At 38.2% G+C, this 25,281-nt stretch overlaps 1 protein-coding gene across 7 annotated transcripts in view; it reads left to right on the top strand.

Moving 5' to 3' along the window:
* Positions 1 to 25,281, top strand: part of LOC149553589 (Pseudouridine synthase family protein) — a 321,934-nt gene that overhangs the window by 108,729 nt on the left and 187,924 nt on the right. For all 7 annotated transcript variants that reach the window (XR_016353129.1, XM_089789008.1, XM_089789006.1 and 4 more), the window contains exons 6-7: positions 19,678 to 19,788; positions 20,035 to 20,113. Coding sequence is in view for 6 of the 7 variants with exons in the window: in XM_089789008.1 (XP_089645134.1) it covers positions 19,678 to 19,788; positions 20,035 to 20,113 (190 nt within the window). In the remaining variant the exon portion in view is untranslated. The remainder of the gene's footprint in view (positions 1 to 19,677; positions 19,789 to 20,034; positions 20,114 to 25,281) is intronic.

Below are 25,281 nucleotides of genomic sequence, written 5' to 3' on the forward strand. Positions count from 1 at the left end.
TCCATTGATAGGTTGAAGTTTGGAGAGATAAGTGTAGATTTCATGATAGGACATTTGGCGAGGCAAAAATAAGCTAGACCACCATAGGTTGAAGTTGGGAGATATAAGTGTAGTCCATCCTAAGGTAACGAAGAGGCATAAATAAGTGGTAGTCCCACCCATAGGTTGAAGGTCGGAGATTGATAAGTGTAGAGATAGGACTTGGCAAGGTAGAAATAAGTTAGATTCCATCGATAGAAAGAAGGTTGGAGATCGATAAGTGTAGCTTATATCATTTAGAACGAAGGGGCATAAATAAGTGTTTAGGATGGTAGATGTTAGTGCAAGCAAGAACCCAAAGGGAACGAATACCAAAAAAGACAAGGAAGACATGATGCCTAAGATCACCTTTTTCTCGAAAGTGAGGCGAATAAGTGATACAAATATCGGTACCATAAACATGATATAGTTAAAGGACAGACTGAAGGAAGGACAATCCCCCATGGCAAATAAAATCTACAAAAGTAGAATTGTACATGCAGCGACCTTCCCTTCTACCTTGCCTTGTCCAGAATTGATAATCGAGTGTGCATCCCGGTTTGATATTGTTACCAAGTCCATTTTTGATGAAGGAAAGAAAGTGTTAACCAACATCGGTGGACAAGTGATCGAAGTGACATTTAATATCCCCCAGTACAAAGGCATGACAGTGGTAATGATGGATCAGGCGATCAAGTCATTTTAGGATAATCAAGAGGCTTACTTCATTCATCTAAAGCAGAATTGGTTACACGAAGGCAAGAGGGGAGTCACCGAGTCGTCAAAGCTCACTAAGTCAGATTTCAAATCAGAGTATGGCTATCTCATTGTGCTCCTCAGTTGGATCATGGGTTTAGCTCAAGGTATGCAATTCGAAAACTGAATGTATTATTTTATTGATGGAATTGAAAATGGAAAAAGAAGATTTGATTGGGCTAGGATTATAAGTGAGAATTTAGAGTTGCAACTTAGTATCGTGCAAAATCAAAAGCAATTCTATATGGGGTCCTACCTCTTTTATTTGATTTAGAGGCGGTGAAAATTGAAAAGTGAATCTCAAGGAAGAGCAAATTTGGAGGAAGTGATTTGAAAATATTTGAGGCTAGAGACCAAAGGGATAATTCAAGTGGACAAGAGGAGAACATCAATGAGATAGAATTTAGATCGAGATTGGATGAGTTGGGGAAGGTTGCCATCAAGAAGAAACATTTGGTAGTGTTACGGGACTCGGAAAGTCAAAATCCGACTCGGACTCGGACTCGGCAAGGACTCAAAAAATTGAAAAACCCATGAAATTCAAAGATTTTTAAGGATTTTAAGATTGTTTCATGCATCTTTTAGTCAATTAACATCAAATACAGAATAATTGAGATAAATAGAAGCTACTTAATACACACACAATTTCGCATAGATCACATAAGTATAAAAGCAAAATTTTGAAGGAAAAAAATTGAATAACGCAATATAAAGTTATAAACTATAAAGTAAAAACTTAAAATACTAAACATAGTGTCACTCCAGTGTCAAAGACTCAAATGTCTACAATATTCATGGATTACGAAATCCATGGTATCAAATTCAAAAGTTCAAAACATATATCAAAATAACAACTAGAAGACTAAGACTCATAGTAGTCTATGTCCTCCTACGAGTGCACCTAAGATAAATCATGGAAGACTCTAGAGCCATCCTCTCTCCTTGTTTTTGAGGCTGAGCCTGAACCTCATCCTCGTCCTCCTCATCCTCATCATCATCCTCATCCTCACCCACATAATCCTCATCATCGGACTGGGATCCATCACTCCTAGCCTCAGGGTCCTGCACTCCGTCTCCTCGCGCTCTAGCCTCTTTAACTGCCATCGCTACTGCCTCAGCCTCCCGATCCACTTGATCTACCCACTCCACATCTTCATCACTGAAGACAGGATCAGCCAACTTTGTGTTCCACTCTGCATGAGGATCAACATTCTCTAATACAATCGGTGGTGTATCGGTGCCAAGGATCTGTCTATGGCAAAGGCAGGATCATCCATCTCTGTGTTCCACTCTGCATGAGGATCAACATTCTCTAATACAATCGGTAGTGTATCGGTGCCAAAGATTTGTCTATGGCGAAGGCGAAGGTTGTAGTGAACAAAGACAAGATCATTTAATCTTTTCACTGCCAACCTATTGCACTTCTTCAAGTTTATGTGCTCAAATAGACTCCAATTATGTTCGCATCTTAATGCACTAGATGGCTGGCTCAAGATGCAAATCGCAGTCCTCTATAAATTTGGCACCTTTGTGCTAAACACCTCCCACCATGCATATGAAACAAGAAAATTTTGAATCATATCAATAACTTTGAATTTATCAAATTAAGATGGTAATAGAATTACTATTAGAAATTAAGATGTAGAATCAAAGATTTTTACCACGCATCAATTCTGTCCTATTTTTCTTGCACAACTCCCATGCAAATAAGTCCCCTTTATCTTTTTCAAACAACTTAATCTCATGGACTATAACTGTTCCAACTGTTGAATCAGGTGACATTCTATCTACAACATCGTAGAGACCGCTCCACACCTTATCATCAGCCTTGAAATGTGGGCTGAATTGGTATGCTGAATTAAGGAAGTAGGCCGCTACATGTATAGGCCTGTGAAGTAGATTATGCCAACGTCTATTAATGACATCGCATATAGGCCCATACCTATCTCGATTCCCTGCAAAAAAAGAACGAATGGCCTCCTTCACCCTATCCATGCCTTCATAAATGTAACCCATTGAGGGCTTCTCTCCATCAACAATTCTTAGGAGAAAAACAAGGGCTTTACAAACTGCAATCATTATGAAAGTTGGAAGAGAAATAATCAGCTTTAAGTTTTTTCTTTAAAAAATGAATAATAATTTATGACATAATTTCATAAACAAAATAAAGTTGAAATGAGGACAAAAAGGAAAATTACTGTCACAATATCAGTAATTGGTGTCCAAAAAAAAGCCTCATCAAACCCATGATCAGCTGCACTAATCCTTGCAGTGGTTTTTGCATATGATGATGCAATCCACTCCTCACTAACAAACATGCTTCTCAAACTTTCCTTTGAATCAAACAAAGAGTTCAATGTGAGAAAATTGGTTGCAAATCTAGTGACCCTTGGACGAGACAACTCTTTTTGCTCATTGTGTTTCCTCATGAGGTTGAGGACCCATGTATGACTATATATGAATTTGCATACACTCCTTCCTTGCTCTATAACTGTTTTTATCCAAGGGAGTTTACCAAGATCCTCTAACATGAGGTCAATGCAGTGAGCAGCACAAGGGGTCCAAAATATGTGAGGGTGTCTCTCCATAAGAAGCTTTCTTGCAATAACATAATTTGCTGCATTATCTGTAACTATCTGCACCACATTCTCCTCACCCACGTCCTTTATCACTTCATCCGTTATCTCACAAAGATATTCAACATTCTTTGCTTTTCCTGAGGCATCAATCGATTTCAAAAAAATTGTGGCACCTAGAAAAAAAGAAACAAATAAGTATAATGATTAATGATGAATCATAATTCATAAATTCATAATTTATAAACTTAATCACTTAAGTACAAGTTCTACTTCTAAAATTTTAATGTCTAGGACTCTAAGTACAATTACGGTTTATCTGATGAGGAGACAAGAAAATTGAGGAGTGTTCTACTCCTATTAGTCCAACCATCAGTCATGATGGTGCAACCCTTCCTCTTCCACACCTCATGCTGCTCCTTGATTTCAACTTCTACATTAGCCACCTTTTGGTTCAAAATAGGGCCTCCTAGCTCTTCAACACTAGGGGCTTTGAACCCTAGACCACAAATAGTAACATCATCGATTCCAATTTGCCAGTAAAGGGACTTAAAACAAATAAAATAAAATTTAATGTTAAACAAATTAGTATATTATAAATAAATTTAAAATCAAAATACAAATTAAAATAAACAAAATAAGCATATTATTGTCTCTTGAAAGTTGAAAGTTGAAACTTTGAAAGGAAGAGAAGACATAAATTTAAATTTAAATAAACAAGTACCTTGTTGCATTGAATGAAATGTTGTTGTAGATGATGAAGTCTCCAAGTGCTAATTTTGCATAATCATGTTTCTCCTTGTTCCAACCCATGCTCTCAAGCGATGTTGTGCACTTGGAGCCGTGCATGGAGCAAACATGGAATCAAGTGTCGATCTTTTCTTACGAATGCGAGGTCCAATGGTCACACTCGTAGAAGCAATGGCATCCATAGGTGGAGTGGGGGATAATGGAGAGCGAAAACTAGAAGATTCCTGTTGGGTTAGTTGTGCCATTTCTTCATGTTGCTTCTTTTTCAATTATTTTTTCTCCATTTTTTCCTCTAGAAGAGTTTGCATGTCTCTCATAACATTTTGGGGTACATCTTTGTATTTTTTAGCATCGCGTCTAGGTATATTTGCTAGGTGATACTTCAATCTATTTATTCCTCCCCCATTATATACTACACCGCAATACCAACATGTAACAACTCCCTTTTTGTGCCCCGGGATGGCATGTTTCCAAGCCCTATCCCTTGCTATTGCACTTGGGTATGCATTAGAATTAAATGGAGGCCTAGTTCCACTTCCCTCACCTTGAGACATTATGTCAAATTTCAACGTGTTTGTTGCTAGCCAGCTGCAATATGAATGTAAACAAAATGAAAAGTAAAAAATAGTAGATAGTAGTAGAGACCAAACAAATTTAAACAAAATGAGAGTAAAAAATACGAATGTAAAAGTTTAAAACATATTACAAAACAACACAAAGAAATGCAATTTGTAGCTTACGTCTTCAAATTTGCACAAAGTCAAACAATGGAAATGCAAGTTTGTAGAAACCTCCTCCAAATGCTCCCTTAAGCTCCTCTCAATGCTTTAATGTAAGCTACAAAGATGCACAAACCATCAGCAATGAATATGGGAGATCCAACCGGTTTGCTGATTTCTCTCTCAAAACTCCAATATTCTTCTCTAACTTTTTCCTCTCTCTTGTGAGCATAAGCAAATGGTGGAATGACCTTTTTAGGTCAATTACATGTTATAACAACCAAAAAAGACAACATAAAATAATGTTTTTAAAATTTTTTTGCCTTTTCCTTTGTTGGCTGCTGGTGAGGGTCCAGGGCTCGGGACTTGGGAAGTCCGGCGAGTCCTTGGACTCAGCGAGTTTGAGTGGAGTCTGCTAGGACTTGGCCGAGTCCCAAGCCCAGAGGCAGATTGCCTCGGAAATGGCGACTCTGGCTCGGACTCGCCGAGTCTTGGTCAGACTCGCCGAGTCCCATTACACTGACATTTGAGCACCCTTGCCTCCCTCAATGCCTTTATCGGATATGCGAAAGAATATGAGAAGGATCATGAGAAAACACTGCAAGTAGGGAGCAACATGATGAATTTAGTTGAGCTCAAGATGAAACATACACTTTGCCCTCCCATGAAGGAAGTCAACGACAAGCTAGCCAAATTCATTGCTTTGGCTAAAAAGGTGAAAGAAAGGGGTAGAACTATATTAGAAGATCATTTGATGTAAGCCCAAGTGGCAAATTCTCCTTCTTGGGTAGGATATGTGTTTGATTTTGATTAGCTACCATTTTGGTGCCTTCTCATTGGTTGCCACTTTTCCTTCTTTTCATTGGTCCATTGATCAAGTGACGTCTTCTCACTGGCCGATGGGGTGGCAACCCTAATTAGGGTTTCTAGGATCCAATCTGGATTGTCGGTTTTGCCTCTTAATCTCTACTGTTGGTTGTAATTTTGGCCTCTATATAAGGCCATTTGCTCTCATTTGTAAAGGGTTGAAGAAAATTGATGCTAACATAATACCAAAATTGCCTCTCTTTATCATTGTTGTGACTTGCATGGTGATCAAGAACATTTCGTGTTATTGCATGGTTTCTATTTCCAAATAGTTAAAGTTAGATTTCCTTTGAAGTTGTTAAAGTAAATTTCATTTTGAGAAAGTTGCTAAGTAAGAGTAAGAGTAGATGCATAGTTGCATGGTGATATTAGTGGATGTTTGATAGGGATCTATAAACTAAGCCACTAGTATCCTAGTGGCTGGTTAGGAAGCCTTGTGTGGTAATCTAGTCACTTTCCCTTGAGTCGTTGCATCTATGGAGGTAAAGCCGCTGGTTAGCTTTCATTAGATTCGATCCCCATCCATTTGCTAATCTTCCCATTCATAGGAGCAGGAGTAGAGTAGTGAGTAGTTTAGTATTTGGAGCTTTTGAGGAAGGAAGTAAGGAGAAGTATCATTAATAGACGCCACCCCCATCATTACCACCATCAACATTATCTGGTACTCATATTTTACAAACCCATCATCATCACCATCATCCAAAAATCCAAGTCATCCTTGGGTGAACAACGTAAGGCTGCCTACGTGATTACCAACAAATCACATCTATATAACTGAGTTAGTATCTACAGGTGTAAGGAACATTGGAGTTTTCCTCATGTCTTCATGAGTTTTAACTTTTCAAGAGAGGAATTGAGTGTTCAACATTGTTAGCCGACTGGATGGTTTCGGCGATGTTTCTGTAGCCGACGGTCCGGCGGTGATTCTATAGCTGACGGTCCGGTGGTAAATAGTTTGTAACGGATAAAATAATTGTGGCCGACGGACTCCTTCGGGAAGGTTCGGCAGTAGTATTTATATCCCGTCCGGGATCATTGTAAAAGATCATTCACTTACTATTGCGAATATTATGCTACTGTTCTGCTGTTACTTTCTGTATGCGTTCATTTACTTTACCTGTACGGTAAACATTTGGCGCCGTTGCCTTATGAATCTGGAAGGTGGGAGGAATGAAGATTAATGCCAAATCAGCTTAACAAGGATCGGAATAAGGTGAAGGGAAAAGATGGAATCCGTATTGCGCAAGAGAATTTAATTCTAGCACAGTAAGCCGAACGCCGACGAAGATTTCAAAGGATTGCCGACGGACACCGAAGTGCGGAGGAATTGTTGGAGGAGACTCGGCAGTGGGTGGAATTGGTGGAAGAAGCACGGGAGGAGTTCTTGAATTTGTGTTCGCCGAGGGAAGAAAATTCAGACGGGAGAGCATCAACTCGCACGGCTCGCGGTGCCGACGGAGCACGAGCGTGGAGTGACCTCTTCGTCCAGGATAGACTTCCGCGGGAAACAATTTCGGAGGATCCTCCGTCTTCACCAAGGGTTGCAGCTGTCGACACCTTCGGTGTAGGAGACCAGTCCGCCGGTGTGGGAGTACAGACTGCCGGTGTCGGAGTGCCGACCATTGTAGGAGTGCAGACCTCCAGAGTTATGGCGGGACCCAAAGAAAAATTACCGAAATTTGAAGGCGATGGTATAGCCGACCCCCTCCGACATTGTAAGACATGTGAGACGATCTGGCGGGCAAATGGAATCACAGATGCCGACGAATGGGCCAGGCAATTTCCGGCAACCATATGGGGTGTCGCGATTGATTGGTTTTCAGATATGGATCCGCAGAAGCTAGATACATGGGATAACATTAAAAAGGAGTTCTTGGCGGAATTTAAACTCTTGCGGGATGATAATGAAATTGTAGCGGAAATTTTCAATACCAAGCAAGGGAAGCACGAAACTGTCTGCGTCTATGCCAGGAGATTAAAAGACTTAGTAAACAAAATGGAAAGCAAGCCAGCGGACGAATTGCAGAAAAGGTGGTTTGTGGACGGCCTACGCTCGAAGTTGCGGAGGAAAATGAAAATTGTGCCACCGTCATCATATGTGGACGCGTATAACAGAGCACTGGACCTTGAGAGTGCACAGAAGACAAAGAAGAAGAAAACTAGCTCCTCTGACTCTGATGATGATGAATCCGCTCAAGATGATAGCAGCGATGACGAAGGTAGTAACAAAAAGGTTCGTGCCTTACAGAAGGATATGGTTCGAATGATGAAGGAGTTTAAAAATATGTAGAAGGAGCCAAAAAGTAGTGAACTGAGGTGCACAGAATGTAAGACCGACGGTCATACTAAGGGATCATGTCCGACGAACCAATTCTGTGACATCTGTCAGATCATGGGCCATTCGACAAAGGACTGTCCCTTTAACATGAAAACAAGAGGATCTTCACAGGTGCTTCTCACACAGGAGGCTTCCCCGTCAGGAGGTAACGGAAACACCAACACAGGCGCTACATCTGGAGGATACAAAAATAATCGCCGTGGACAGAATAACAACAACAATAACAACACCAATACGAGCAGAAGCCGAATTCAGTATGATGCAAACGGACGACCAATTATTCAGTGCCGAGCATGTAACTTATGGGGGCATTTTGCGCGAGAATGTCCAACAGCAAATACACCTCACCTATTGTGCCGATGGTGCGGACCCGGCGACCACGATGACTCAAAATGCCCAAAATCCGGAGTGAATTTAATCACGGTTGGAACCAATGAAGAAGAAGTTCTGGCCATTACGCGGCAACAAGCAAAAGGATATCCGGACCCCATCGAAGAAAAAAAGAAGTTTGCGGCAGCACGGGTAGAGGTTGGTAAAGTATCTCAAGCAGTAACACCTTCGACCACAGCCGCCACCTCAGCAAGAAATTCTGCTGAACAAAACATAATACGCCAAATTTTGCAAACAGAGGTGCAAGTAAAGGTAAGTGATTTGCTTCTTACCATGCCCCAACTTCGATCTGCTTTTGCAAATATGACAGGGGAAGCAAGCCTTGAGAAGGAGAAGCCACCAGGAGAACCAAGTCGACGGAAAGAAAAGGAACTTGTTACGGGAGGAGAAGACTAGATGTTGTTGGCACTGACATCAGGACGGCACCCTGCAGTTGTCGAAATGGGGATACTTGGACATGTTCTCACGGACACCATAGTGGACGGAGGGTCCGGCGTGAATGTATTGCCAGAGGAAACTTGGACAGCCAACATTATGGCCTCCAAGTTTTCAGCTCCTAACCGCTGATCAACATGGTATTAAACCACTGGGTATTCTCATGGCGCAGCCGGTAACCATTGGCACTCAGCTGTTTCTAATGGATTTCGTAGTAATTCCATTGAAAAAGAAAGGTTATGATGCCATCCTAGGCCGCGGTTGGCTTATAGAAGCAAGAGCCCGACACGATTGGAAGAAGAACACTATATCCCTTGAAAGTAAAGGTCGTCGATTCGTCATCGATTTGCATACCCAAATGGTAGGGGAAGAGGCCTTGTCATCCGATTCGGAGGGTGAGGAGGATGGAGGGAGACAACGGATGGAACCCGATCAAAAAGGCGTTCTCCGATTGGACGGGGGAATAACGGATGATGACTTGGATTCCGTCAACGGTTTATACCACTGGCAACTGGAGGACTATGAGTTATTTCCGAGTTGTAATGTTCTGTCAATTGAGAACGAATATCGGAAGGAGTTTACTGAAGTTAACGAGGGGGAATCACCAGTGCATCTTACCCCCGCTCATGCATTCGGTGAAGGAGAGCCGATCAAGTATAATGAAGCTACACTGCAAACGATGAATCTAGGGGATGGGGTAGAACCAAAGAACATCCTAGTGGGAGATAATTGGGATCCAGTACTCAAAGCCCAGTCATTTAAGATATTTATGGACTACAAGGGTGTGTTTGCGTGGACATACAAGGACCTCAAAGGAGTATCGCCGGAATTATGTGTGCACCGCATTCTGCTGATGGATGGAGCTGTCCCTGTACGGAAGCGACCCTACAGGATGAATAAGAACTATGCCACACGCGTTACGGAGGAAATCAACCGAATGCTGGACGCTGGCATTATCTTCAAAGTACAGACCAGCGAATGGGTGTCACCAATCGTCATTTCCTTAAAAAAAGATACTATTCAGATTCGGATATGCGTTGATTTCAGATGCCTGAATGCAGTAACAATCAAAGATCCTTTTCCAATTCCATTCACAGATAGCATTCTGGAGGAGGTCGCGGGACATGAAATATACTCGTTCATGGACGGGTTTTCCGGATATAATCAGATATCTATAGCGGAGGAAGATAAGTTGAAGACGACGTTTGTTGTTGAAGATGGCGTCTATGCGTACAATCGGATGCCTTTTGGGTTGTGTAATGCACCGGCCACATTCCAACGGATTGTGCTGCATATCTTCGATAAGAGGTCTGTGGGAAATTTCAAGGCCTTCTTGGATGATTGGTCAATATTCAGCGCAGAAGACGGACACCTGGCAGCACTTGATGAATGTATGGAGAGATGTCGCAGAGCCCAGCTAGCATTGAACCCCAAGAAGTGCCGATTCATGGTTCCACATGGCAGACTGCTCGGACACATTGTCTGTAAGGAAGGATTAAAGACGGATCCCGACAAAGTGAGAGTCATTCTAGAAATGCAGCCATCCACTAATGTCACGGAGGTAAAATCTTTTCTCGGACACATTGGGTATTACCGGAGATTTATTAAAAACTTTGCCAAGGTATCCCAACCGTTAGATAAGCTCACATGCAAGAAAGAGGCATTTAGATGGGAGAAAGAGCAGGATGAGGCATTTGAAGGGCTAAAGGTACGACTGGCTACGGCACCCATCCTGGCATATCCGGATTGGAATAAAGAATTTCATGTTCATGTGGATGCCTCTAATTATGCGATCGGCGCAACCCTGGCATAGACTGGTAATCACGGATTGGATCATCCAATATACTTTGCCAGCCGGTTGTTATCAAAGGCCGAGCAAAACTACAGCACAACTGAAAGAGAAGCTTTGGGAATGGTTTATGCCGTACAAAAATTCCGCCATTATTTGCTTGCTACACCATTTGTGTTTTATGTTGATCACCAGGCCCTGTTGTACCTGATTAACAAACCCGTCATCCAAGGGAGGATCAGCCGATGGTTGCTACTGTTGCAAGAATTTACTTTCAAAATCAATGTCCGGCCAGGAAAGAAACACGTCAGTGCCGACCACCTGTCACGGATCAAAACGGGGGAATCAGCGGATGGTGTGAATGACGACTTTCCTGACGCATAGCTGTTTCAGATTGAGATACTGCCGGAATGGTACAAGAGTATTGGTGAATACCTATCAACAGGACAATTTCCCACGGGGATGTCACCAAACGATAGACGCAAATTGATAATCAGGAGTCGTACATTCCAATTAATCAATGGGTTGCTCTACAAAATGGGGCCGGATCACATTCTTCGACGATGTGTGCTGGAAGAAGAGATACCGCAGGTGTTAAAAGAAGCCCATGAAGGCCTCGCAGGAGGCCACATGGGGCCTGACACCACTGCACGAAAGATATTGCTTGCAGGACTTTGGTGGCCAATGGTGTACAATGATGCACGGGAATGGGTCATCGGATGTGACACTTGCCAACGGATTGGGAAACCGCTGAAGAAAGATTTCATGCCACTTCAACCTTCTCATGCGTAGGAACTTTTTGAACGATGGGGACTAGATTTCGTTGGACCATTGAGGGTGAGCACGATTCGACGGTGTCACTACATCATTGTTGCAACGGAGTACCTGACCAAGTGGGTGGAGGCCCGTGCGTTACCGGATAACTCGGCCGTCAGTACCGCGAAGTTTATTTATGAACAAATCATCACAAGGTATGGAATTCCATTACAATTAACAAGTGATAGGGGAGGTCATTTCGTCAATCATGTTATTCGACTGCTCACTACTCAGTTCAAGATTTATCATTCGCTGTCAAGTCCGTACTATCCAAGAGCAAACGGGTAGGCAGAAGCCACCAATAAAATTCTGGTATCCATCATCTACAAATCCTGCGCGGTGGAAGGAGCGGATTGGGAAGAGAACTTACCTGCTGCTCTCTGGGCGTACCGCACAGCATACAAAGTGACGACCGGGTACACACCATTCCAGTTAATGTTTGGACAAGAAGCAGTGGTCCCCGCAGAATTCATGATTCCAAGTCTTCGAATAGCGTTGGAAAACAAACTGGATGATGACGGAAGTCTACAAGAGCGATTGACTAATTTGAATAAACTGGAGGAGAAACGGTTGTTGGCACAGTGGGCAACAGAAGTAGCACAGAATAGACGCAAACTCTGGCATGACAAGCATCTGAGACATAACAGATTCCAGACAGGACAATTAGTACTGAAGTATGATGGCCGTAACGAAATCAAGCCGGGCAAATTCAAAGTGCGATGGATTGGACCATATCAAATCCGAGAAATTGGCAACACGGGGACAATGAAATTGGCAACCTTGGACGGACAAGAGATAACTCAGCCAGTTAACGGATCTAAGTTGAAATCATATTGTGTAAGGAAGTACTCCCCGGCGGTGAATCCTTCCGTGTCGTCAGTACAGCATTCCCTGGCGATGACGTCACTCAGAGGTACTGTTGTTGAGTAATGTATTCTTTTTATTAAAAAAAAAAAAAAAAAAAAAATAAAAAAAAATAAAAAAAAAAAAAAAAAATTTGCGGCCTGACAGCCTCGCGGACCCCGCGGACTTGAAGTCCCACGGGAAGAAAGCCCTGCGGACTAAGAGTCCCGCGGGAAGAAAGCCCCGCGGACTAGAAGTCCCGCGGGAAGAAAGTCCCGCGGGAAGGAAGGCCCCGCGGACTTAAAACCCCGCAGATCCGTAGACGGAAAACTTCCACGGCAGTAGCAAGGTAAAGTTAAAACAACTTTCGCACAGATTTGGTTTGGTGCTTATTCAGCTAAGCCTGACAAATTCGGTGGAGATTAATTCAGTTTATGATAACATCAGCCGCGATTTATCTTCTCTTAGACAGTTTGGGTGGGCATGTTGAAGAATTTGGTGAAGAATTTGACCAGCATAAGGCCGTGGTTGGGAAATTTGGTCGACATTAATTGGGATAACATCCGATTTTGTCAGTCCATGAGATTGAGTTGCGGTTTACAACTTAGCATAGGAGATCCGAGAAGACGGTGATGGTTTGCAGGAATTATAGCATTACCAGTAAGTAATAACTTCAAAATTTCTGTGATAGATATTGAGGCCTTAGCCCCAGGAAAAATTTCAACGCCACGGATAGACAAGAAGATTGCTGCGGGAGAAAACTTCCACCTTCGCCGTCAGACAGAGTATTTCCGCGGGAAATTTAAGAAGCTGGCAATAGGAAGAATAAATCATTTTTTTGGCATGGAGTCAGCGGGCAAGCGGAAGCCGTGGAAGAGTCAGTTGGCCAATATGGAGAAGACTTCAAGAGTTTTGGCATCAAGAATTCGAGTTGCAGGCCCCTCTGGTTCCAGCAGCAAGAAACAAAAGACCAAGGAAGAACTCACTTATCTCACCATCCAGTTTGAGAGTCTTAGCGGAAGCGAATGCCGGAAGTGGTGGCAGGAAACTCCGGAGGCAGACCAAATTAAACAGATTTTGATGCGGGCACAGGTACATTGGGCTATTCAGCTTCCCATCTTTTCCATTCGGATGTTTGAATCAGTATTGCGCACCATGATAGAAACATACAGTGTCCAGAGCAGAACAAGTACATTTTTGTACAAAAGGCAGCGGATGACGGTGTCCTTTAAACCAAGAGATTTCACCAGGGTCTTCGGCATTCCTGGCACCTGCGGGAAGAAAGTGGAAACTAAGAATCATAAACTGTCGCAGGAACGGAAGGAGCATTGGATAGCCCTAGTATGCAGGGACCTTACACCTATGGAGAAGGAGGTAGTAGTTTAGGGGACAAAGTGCAGAGGGCTTTGCAGGGACTTTATTCGAGAGGGCCATTGGCGTTGTATCATGGACGTCATCAAGAGCAGGTTGACCGGTGCCACTCGAGCTTCAGTCTCTTGGGCGTTTCGAAACATGGCCGGCGGAACCCCAGCCTTAGCCTCCGGAGGAGGGAATGCCACATGCCGTGGTTGCGCCAACAACACAGACGGCAGCACCGGATGTGGGCATGGCTCCCACTGGCGAGGGGGGACACAGTGATGCTGAATGGTCATTAGAGGCTTTCGCCAAGGAGGACTATGGGTCAGATGAAGACAGGTGTCGGGATTACCTCAGGACTATAAAGTCTGCATTAAAGAAGGGCCACGTCCGGGATCATTGTAAAAGATCATTCACTTACTATTGCGAATATTATGCTACTGTTCTGCTGTTACTTTCTGTATGCGTTCATTTACTTTACCTGTACGGTAAACAGACATTCCATGTCTAGTATTCAATCGCTATATGTTATGTAGTGGTACAAAACTGACATCAACAGGGTTTAGATACCACTATATCATTTAGGGCTTCAGATACCACTGTATCATTCATTTCCTTTGAATTGCTAAACTGTCTCTGACAAACATTTGAATGCATAGCTTATCTTTGTCTGTTGTATGTCCGACAACTTGTGGAGAGGTGAAACATTGTCAGGGGCTTAACGACCCTACTTCGGACCATAACTTATCCCCACACAATTTTTATCGAGAAAGGCCCTCCCTACTTGAAATAGACAAGGAACATCTTGTCATCCACTGAGCATCTTGGTATCTAATCACACCACTCGACTCGATAGCGGAGAATACAATAAACATCATCATGCATAAGCTATTTAATGATTCCTTTTTAAATTGATAAACATTGTTAGGTCATAACTAACTTTGTTTCATGTTATCGTAGATTCCTTTCTCTCACCTCTTCACCCTTTTCCTTGGCTGTATAGCCAGGTGAGTCCCAAGTGTTTGAATCTCAGAGCAACCTGCTCTTTCTATAAATCCTTAACTGGTAAAAGAATATTATATATTTTCAGCTTATCACAAACTGTGACTTGAAAGAATATGTTCTTTAAAACTAGCAGAAATATCCTTGACTCTGATTTCCAATTTGTATGTTTAAATCGTGATTTTATTGCATCATCAATAATTCTTTCTCAAGAGGTTCTTCCCGATGATTATGACTACAATTTAGCTGTTATGGAAATCGGAAACCAATAGGAAATGATAAGAAGTATACAACTATGCATGGAACATGATTGATTATGTACTTCCAGCTTATAACAATCTGTGATTTAGAAGAGCATGTTCATTATATCTTGCAGCAAATAACATTTGGTTCTGATTATCAATGGCATAAATAAAATACAATTCTATGTCATGGATTCTTTACTATTATTTTGATAGTAACTCCTTAAGAGAGAGTCAATTGATGGTACCTAAGCATGATGATTACACAACAATTGCCTGCTGCTAAGGAGTTCGGTATACAGCAGTAATTGTTAATAAGATTCAAAGCATTACTTGAGGTTGATGTACCACATAACCTAATATAATTCTGGGAATGTTTGGAGCCCTACCAAACACTATTGATTTCAGTTCTTCCTCTAAACGATCTCCAGGCGCATTCACAAGGTAACTTACAGTCATGTCTTGAGTAAGGAGAATAATAACCCAAACAAAGAAAAGATTGGAAATGCTAAAAAGCTAGAGATGTCGTATTGCAGAGATTTCGTAGATGGAAGATGGATGCTTGGAAAGATAGAAGTCGGGTGCCTAGAAAAATATATAAGTTGGAAGCTTGGAGAAATAGAAGTCGGGTGCTTGAATAGATATAATACGTCTCCCCACCTCTCGATCGACTTCTTAAAAACGAAAGGCAATGTCTCCTTGGCTTCCAAGAAGGTAGAAAGAAAAAAAGGGATTTAATGGAGAAGTTGGAGTTAAGAAAGGAAGCCGATCTTAGAGAAAGGTAATCGGGTGTATTTAAAAAGATATCTGCCTCTATACACGGCCTCAATTTAAAAGGAATAGTCGTGACTTCTTGGCTTCTGTAACTTAAAAGGTTATCTTGCCAAATAAAAACACCAAGTGTTTAATCGGTTGCAAACAAGGAAAAGAATAAAAGATGGAAAAAGAGTTGGAAGCTTATAATTTGAATATTATTATAATTCGATTGATATTATATTTTGAATATTATTATAATTTTATATTTATATAAATACAGGTAAATATATTAATGCGGTGACATCACTTTATTAAAGTATTATAATATAATGGTGCCATTTCATTTTTTTTAATATCTATAAGTACGTATATAGATATATCTATTATAATAATAAGGTGAAAGATCATATTAAATTCTTTGAGGCATGTTTTATAATTAAATTAAATTATTTTACGTTTTAAATTATTTATTTAATGGCTCATGTGGTTTCACCGCTTGTATCCTGATGTTCAAGTCACTAGGTCTTCAACCCATTTGCCCAGTGATGTTGATGCTCTTGTGCCTAATTCTTTTCTGACAATGCTTCCACCCCTTCGATGTGCTTCTTACAAGGAAATTCTCCACAGTTAAATCATATTACCATAAAAAGTTATTTAATCATAAATAATTATAATAGCTAACCGCCTATTCAATTCCATGAATTCGTGATAGATAATTATAACAACTAATCTTACCATTTTGCAGGATTGTAACAAATTTAACTATCAACTAACTTCATGTGAACCATAATGGCTATATTTTAAATTAGGTCAACAATTGGGATATAACAGATATCATGGTTCAGTAGAAAACAACCTATAGTTGCCTTGAGTTCCACCAAAGCTGAATATATGGCAGCCTCCATGGGAGCTTGCGAAGTAGTATGGCTGAGACAACTATTATTTGGACTCTTTGGAAAACAACTAGGTCCCATAGTAATTTATTGTGATAACCATAGCTGCATCAAACTTTCTGCTAATCTCGTCTTCCACAATCGATCAAAGCACACTGAGACTCCTTACCATTACATAAGAGACATGGTTGACAAAAATGTCATCAAGCTGATGTAAATCAGGCACTAATGAGCAAAATGCTGACATTTTCACTAAGCCTCTTGCAAGGTTGAAAATAGAGTACTTAAAAGATTAACTTGGTATGACAAATTTGTAAATATATTTGTAAGTTATGTATATTCATGAATAAATTGAAAATTAAATGTTTGCAAACTTGTGTTATGAAAGGTGACGATCTTTCATGTGTGTAAGGTCACTATTGTAAGGTGACGACCTTATCAATAGTTGATCTATCTTCTATCACCAAAAGTGTTGAAGTAAAGTACTATCATTGTTCTTTGGGCCAGATTTTGTTGGACACCTTGATAACCATCATGGTTCTTCGGGCTGGATTTTGTCGGACACCATGAAAATCTATTATTATGGTTTGCCGGACAACATGAAAATCTATTGTTATGGTTCTTTGGGCCGGATTTTGCTGGACACCATAATTTGATTAACCACAATTTAAATGGTGTTTTAAATGTTGCATTATATATTTTTCAATTCCCTCCTTGCTATAGAGGGAGTGTTGAGAATATTAGCTTCATGGAAATTGAAGCAAATATAATAGATGCGATTTTATATGACTGATGATAAAATTGTATATTTAAGTTTAATTATACATATGCGCGCGCACACACACACACACATAGAGAGACACATATCTGCATTCTTATACAAAATTCATATATATATATATATATATATATATATATCATCATCATCATCATAATCTATATTATAAAGTTGCCAAGTCATCGATCACTTGTATCAGTTTACATTAGTCTGACGTATATTACTTTGTATTGGGCTTGTGATGTACCCCGATAACAATGTTAAGTGTCTCAGGCTTCAGATTTGTTTTCAGTTTAAACTCATTGTTATCGTGTTGCAAACTGATGGTGTTTTGAATTGGTGCTTTTGTTAAGTCATGTTATTTATATATTGGGGCATGAGCACGTAGGGTCATGCACCTACGTAATCATGTCTCAATGCATATATAATTTGCATTTCAAACTGCTGAGATATATCAATAAAAGTGGCAATATTATCTCAGTAAATAAACAGAACTGCAGTAATATACTTGAAGAAATTCTGATCAAGACATTAAAGGAAGTCTGAGCACATTTACAAGTTACTGTTATCTATACAATAGAATTCAGAATCAGAGTTGTGAATCACTCTAGTGTTGAAAATAAAATTTAGTTAGTCTCCTCCAATAAACGATCTTATAAACTTTATAAATATGACCGTCTTCAGTTGATGAGAAGATGTTGAGACCAATCATATTGCTATGCCTTGTAATACTTCAGAAAACAAGCAAATTGTAACATCTTTGTGTGCCACACTCAAAATTCCATATGTTGTGGGAATGACCGAAATACATTGTTTGGATGCTGCTTGCATCACTGTAGAACTTTCTAATATTGGTTGTTGATCTACAATGAAGCTTGTGATGTTCTTTGAATGTCAACAGATTGATTTGATTTCCCCATGGCAATAATGCAGTTGGATGTTCATTGTTCATAAGGTTATCTTCTTGATCATCCATTCTTTCTTCTTGTGAAACTGAATAATATTCTTATAAACTTTGGAATCTTAATGTAAAACTTTTTAGAACAATGGATAAGTCAGGTGTTTTATATTCTCTGCAATTGGGTTGCCAAAAACTGTTCCTATTTGTGTTGTGTTGAAAGGTGCAAATTTAATTTTTAAATGCTAACAAGGAGTAATGACAGTGACAAGAATAACGAAAAAACTGCCATGGATATATAATCTACATGAGAATTATAATTTATTCTTTTTTTGGTATTTCTGTTTTTACTGTTTTACACTTTCGAGGCTCTTGTCAAAGTGAAAAATGCTATTCTCTAAATTAACAATTTTTAGTTATGTTTTTTTTTTTTTTAATAATTAGGATGTAAGTGTTGTTAGGAATATTGCATCTTAAATTGTTTATAATAATTATGCCTAAAATAAATAAGCTTGTTATAGGTTGTTAAATAGGTTATTATAGTAGAACACAAAATTACACTACTAGGGGAGGTGAATTAGTAGTGTAGAAAAACTTTAACCAATTTCAATCACTGATTAATTTACCTTGTCATTTACTAATTGAATTACCTCATGAACATCACATATAAATCAAAGTAAATATACAAGCATTCACAAAAAGTTATGCACAAGATTTAATGTGCTCGGAGAAAACCACCAACACAAAGGTTGCTGGGATCTACTGTCCTAATCCAATCATACAAATGAGCTTCTGTTACAATTTTAAGGGCTCCAACCCCTAGGAACAACAATCCCTGTAACAGAATACCACCTTTGTCAAATTCTGAGCTTCAATTCACTTAATCTGAACAACAATTCAGATTGTGATAAACTTCTGAGTAGTTTAATTATACAGATTTAGAGATATAAAAATTAATGTGGAGAATGATGCAATATAGGGGAGGGGAGGTGGGGCGGGGGGTGGGTGTGGGTGAGGGTTGGTGTTAGGAATATTGCATTAGAGGATGCATATAATAATTTATGTTTTTTATAGGTTATTATAATAGTGGTACATATTGAGTTGTTATATACAACAAAATTTATATAGAGTCTGTTTTGGGAGTTTCCTATTATTTAGGAATTTAAACTCTTGCATATGCGATACTTTGAGTAGAATAAGATGAAGCACACATACACTTTTTAGTCACTCTTTAGGGATAAATTTGGCTCCTCCAATGAAGAGTAATTTATTGCCCCTTGGCTTACCCTATTCGATCCAGTTTTTGTTATTCCAGCTTCCATCTCTCTCTGCACATATTTTGTATAAGTGTACTACAGGAATTGGGTTATAACTGATGTTTATTTTAACTAATTATTTTTTGAATCATTGCTTTAATATGTGGATTGATTTACTTGAAATTGAAATCCTTTACAGTCTGAACTTTTTGCAGCATTTAAAAAAAGTAGACTATTAGTTGGAGACCTTACTGAGGCTCAATACACTCGATGTGGTCGGACAGACAAAGGCGTTTCATCCTTTGGACAGGTTTACTTTCCTTTTTTGCTTTTTCTTTTTTGAAAAGCTTAAAGTTCTTTTTTCCTTCATATTGACTGGTTTTGTGGCAATCTGATGTTGAATTCATAATTTTGCAGTATGGCCTGGAACTCCTTGTTTAATTCAACAATATCATGCATCTAGCACTATTCGTTATTATTGTTGTACTTAGTATTTATATTTTCTATTTATTGATAATGCTGCTGTGTTAATTTTCTAGTATATGTTATGCATCAGGTTGTTGCACTCTATTTACGGTCAAAGCAGAAATCACTAGCCAGTGGGATAGATTCCAAGGATCTAGAAAACATCTCTGGTTTGAGTCTATCACAAAACTTAACATCTTGTTCATGAATACTTTGTTGAGTTTCTTGTAGTTTTTCCTCTCACACTTTTTTAATTGAGTTTGAGATTTTGACATAATAGAAAGTTTGACAACAATTAACATATCTGTCCTATTTGGTTGTGTTAATGGTTTATTTTATTTTATTTTTTATTTTTATAACCATGGTGCATAATACACATACGGAATTTTGTTCTTGGTTCGATATGATAGTTAACTCAGAATATTTTTGATTTAAATTTTTGTGATTTTTGTGATTTTTGTTGTAGTGTATATTCTAAAGAGTAAATATCTATTTGATTAAGGATCAGCTTTAAGGATAATGTCATCAACAAATTAAAGATGAAAATATGAATGAAGATAGAAGAAATGTTGTTCTATGAAATGTCATTAACATGCATTAGAAACAAGGTTACCCTGAGTTTTTGAGACGGGGACGGCTGTAATATCCCGCCTGGATATTTAACCCAATTTCTCACAGTAAAATGTCTGAAAAGCGAACAAATAATTCATGCAGAACTTTCAGAATTAACCAGTACAATATCAGCAAATAACTCTATTTCATCCCAATTTCAGCAGTACATGTAAAAATACCAACAACATGTTTTCCCAATGGACATCATAATCAAAATTTTCAGTACATTAAACATTCAGCTCCAATCATAAACACATAAATTAACAGTCAAATTGGAGAATAAGAGATAAAATGTAAGCACAAGTGAGAAATTTGAAATGATGTCTCCCACAGACAATTGGTTCTCGTCCACTGTCTTCTAGCTCGACAGTTTCCATCCTCAAACTGGTTGAAGCTGGGAGTCCAATTCTTCAAGAGAAGAAATCTGAAAATCTAATTCAATATCCAAGTATAAACCAAAGATGATGTAATGAAACAAGTCTTGATCTTATAATGTCCAAGCAATGACTCTTCAACTTCCCCCTTTCTATCTTTCATCTTCTTCCTCTTTTGTTACCTTTTCCCCTATTAATATTAAAATAACTTTTTAATAGTTCACATTTAACTCCCAGTTAAGTCACTTATAATATTTTATTAATTTGGCTTATAATTTTTTAATGTCCCAAAAAGGGGACATTACAGTCCTCCCTCCTTGAAATTGCTTGTCCTCGAGCAATCATGAATCTGCAAATCAATATCAAGATTGCATATCAATTTGCAAGACGCTCTATAGCTGATGTTGGTGTCCCTGAAATCGCAACATGCCATGTTGTGAAACAAAAAATAAGGATGCAACTCATCCATTAGTGATATCCCTATATCCCAAGTCAACTTGAGAAACATTGCTGCATCTGTTTGTTGCATTACTCTGAACATAACCACACCAAGCCTCAAACAGTGATAGAACTTGTCATAATCCACAAAACACAAAGAACACATCCTGTGGACTCTTGGATCCCATATTAGCTTATAGAATCGATCTTGGGAGAAGAAATAGATGTCCATCAATCCACCATCCTCCTGAATCAACCAACTGTCCAGTAGATCACTCCAATACCTAAAACATCTCCAATGTGCAGGAAGTTCAGCTCATAAGACCGCCATATGTTGCTGCTATAAGATATGAAGGCATCATAAATGGTGCTGAAGGTATACCACTATTTCTGTGTATAGAAAAGAATTCCATCTCATGTGCACTATCTAACACATTTTTGTATCTCCGCAAATGCGCACGTGGCTCAATAACTCCTGTAGACCAAGCTAAATCTGAAAATGTCATAGTAGATCAAGCAAGGAAGCCACAAATAACTGAAAAAGGAGTAAAGATTAAGTCACCAATCAGTAAATAGATGGCTGCCATATCATAAAAACTTGGCGTCAAATATCTAGCCAGATTGTATAAGCCCTTGGTATGCATTGCGACAACTCTAAATTTTCTGATTCAATAATTGTTATCTATCAAATCTTCACCTGTATCATTGAAAAGATCACCATCACATGAAATTTCAGAACTAGTATCACTCGACTCATCTTTATCCTCATGACGTTGTGAACGTGTATAATCACTGATATAAAAACTAGTATTCTTATGGTTGACTTCTTGCTGGTACTTTTTTAGTATAGAGTGTCTCATTTGGATAGGGAAAAATGAAAATACCATGTTGACCTTCATTCTCACTAAGGGTATGGATCCCTTCCACAATATGTATGATCTCCTTGGTTTTAGAATTAAGACCATCTTCCTTTGGGGTGTTGCATAGATATCTGAGTTTTAGTCTGTTATAATGAGTAATGTGTCATACTCAATTGAAGACAAAGGTTATCTACCTTCTCTTAATCATCTCGCATATTTGATGGCTATATCTCTATCTTTGAGAAATTTAAAGCAATCTGATTTCATCTTCACCAAGACCCTTTTAAGTGTGTGAAGATATGCACTATTAATTCCACTCACTATCCCGCTTTTCCTTTCCTCAATCAACACTTCCCACAAAGTTTCTTCAAGGCTTTTATGTGTGTTATCAAAATGGGGTAGCTTCCATAGATATCTGAGTTTTAATCTGTTATGATGAGTAATGTGTCATACTCAATTGAAGACAAAGTTCATCTACCTCCTCTTTATCATCTTGCGTATTTGATGGCTATATCTCTATCTTTGAGACACTTCAAGCAATCTGATTTCATCTTTACCAAGACCCTTTTAAGTGTGTGAAGATATGCATTATTAACTCCACTCACTATCCCGTTTTTTCTTTCCTCAGTCAACACTTGCCACAAAGTTTCTTCGAGGCTTTTATGGGTGTTATCAAAATGCATTAAGATTGTAACAATCATATCATTCAAGATTTTAAGCTTATCTTCCAAATTGTATGCCCTAAATTCCCCATCTAGACATAAATTTCTGGTTGATCATTCAAATCAGCCCCTTTAGTGTCATGTTCATGGTCTAGATCATGTTTACAATTTTGAACAGCCCCTTGGTTGGAAGAAATTTCACCATCTTGCATTATTTTCAGATTTATTAGGAATAGTTTCCTCCTGTAAACCTCATATTCTATTATTTCATCATTTTCAAATAGTTCATTCTCATGGAAGGATTTATTTTCATACCTAGAGGTCAAGAATATCTTGTAAATTAACATCCTCATAAAAAGGCTTCTCAATGACCACTTTCAAGTCACCAAATAAGATGCTAGTATATTTCTAACCATTACCCATAGTGAATTCCTATTACGATATTAGATAGTTTCTATTTACTGTCTCATTTGTCTTTTTCTAATGATCACTCTTTTTATAATGTTTCCATAAATTCCTTTTGTTTATTATGGAAACTTCTCTTTCTCTCTTCTGAATTTTTTATTTCTCTCTCTCTTTGTTCATTATAAAAACATTCTCGTGTATACTTGTACATATAGATCATTTATGATCTCTATTTAATGATACATTCATTATTTTACCATAATATGGTATCAGAGCAAATTCCTAGCCTCTTCGAATTTTTTAATCTTTTATGAACTTATTAGTTCAAAATTTTCAAAATATTTGCCTGAGCATGTTCAAAATTTGCATCCTTTTTCTCCAAACCCAATTAGGGATTTGACATCCAATTCGTTGTTTGCAAATTTTTTGGTGCAAAATCACGTCATTAAAATTGCATTTTTTCCTCAAGATTGTGGGCATCTTCATCCCGTTGCAAACATGTCTCTGACTTTTGGTCGCGTCTTTCTTGTTTCTTATCTATGTCACAAGGTTTGGCGAATGTCATGAATGAAATTTGAAATCTTGCGAATTTTAAAGAACCCCCCAAAAATTTGTTTTTCGTTTGCCTTAAATTCGCACGGGAAATTGACTCAGGTTTTTTTAATTAGAATATATTTTAGAACACATTCTCAACTGTATTTTTTGGATTAAAAAGGAATTGTAGGCTTCATTGTGGAGTTTTCACAATTATTCCTACAGGATGCAAATGTTTGTATCCTCTCAAATGTCTTCTGGAACTCCTTTCTGCTACACTCAATGGTGCGGCTCGATAGGAAAAGTTGGTCATGTCTTTATGTATCTAGGCAGCGACCAAGACTCAATAATAGTGTATATTCCAAAACATATGTTCAAACATTCTCAAATATAAAAATATAAAAATATGTATGTGCCTTCCCATGGTTGAATAATGCACGGAGATGAGAGATGTATTCACTTATTCTCCGATTCGATAGGTATTACCTAATCCTCAAGTTGTAACTGCTGCAAATCGGTCATCGCTTCAGTCAATTGGTAACTTCGATCGTGACGGACACATCTAGTTTTTAAATGAACTTTTTTATAAAGTTTAATTTTTAGGGTTGTTTTATAAAAATATTTAAGAGGAAATTTTTGTTCTATGTTTATAATGATATAAAATAATATTTTATTTATTTTTAATTAATATTCAATATAAACATTGCATTATTAAATTTTAATATTTGTTATATTTCTATACATTAGTTAGCAATATATAAAAATTAACAAAATTTGTATTTAAATTAAAAAAATTATCTTGTCAATTTATAAATTTTTAAAAATTTGTTTAGTCTATTTTAATTTTTAAATAAAATAAAATTTATTAGTTTCATTTTATTCAAAATTATGTTTAATTTTAAATATGCTTTTACTAAATATTTATGATTGTGATTTCTCATGTGTGTTGTGGCTTATATTTATATTCTTCTATATATGTCATCTTTGTATAATGATTTCTAATCTATTTAGCTATGTTAAATTATTGATAATTTAGTCAATGTATTACTTATATTCTAAGTTGCCGGTTCGGGTTCGGGTTCAGTTCCAAGTTGAAGTTCGAGAACCGGTTCGCAAGTTCAAAATTTTTTTGGAAAGGGGTTTGGGTTTGTTTGGGTTTGTTAGCACATAAATATGTAAAAATATATATATATACTTTTTTATGACGCATGAGTTAAAATTAGAATGTAGCATAGTAACATAAACACATTTAAACAACAAAAACTTTAAAACACCATAAACAGTAACATATCATAGTGATCATACCATCATATAGTAACATAGTACAATCAACTTCAACATCAAAGATTCAAAACATTTAAAATATCAAGTTCAAGTATCATTGTTTCACGTTCATGGTTTAACTAATGGAATGAAAACCTATTAAAAATTTAGAATTTTTAGTTCTAAGTTC

This window comes from Cupressus sempervirens, chromosome 6, assembly GCF_028749045.1.
Source record: "Cupressus sempervirens isolate cs-2001-9-10 chromosome 6, ASM2874904v1, whole genome shotgun sequence".
NCBI classification, from domain to species: domain Eukaryota; kingdom Viridiplantae; phylum Streptophyta; class Pinopsida; order Cupressales; family Cupressaceae; genus Cupressus; species Cupressus sempervirens.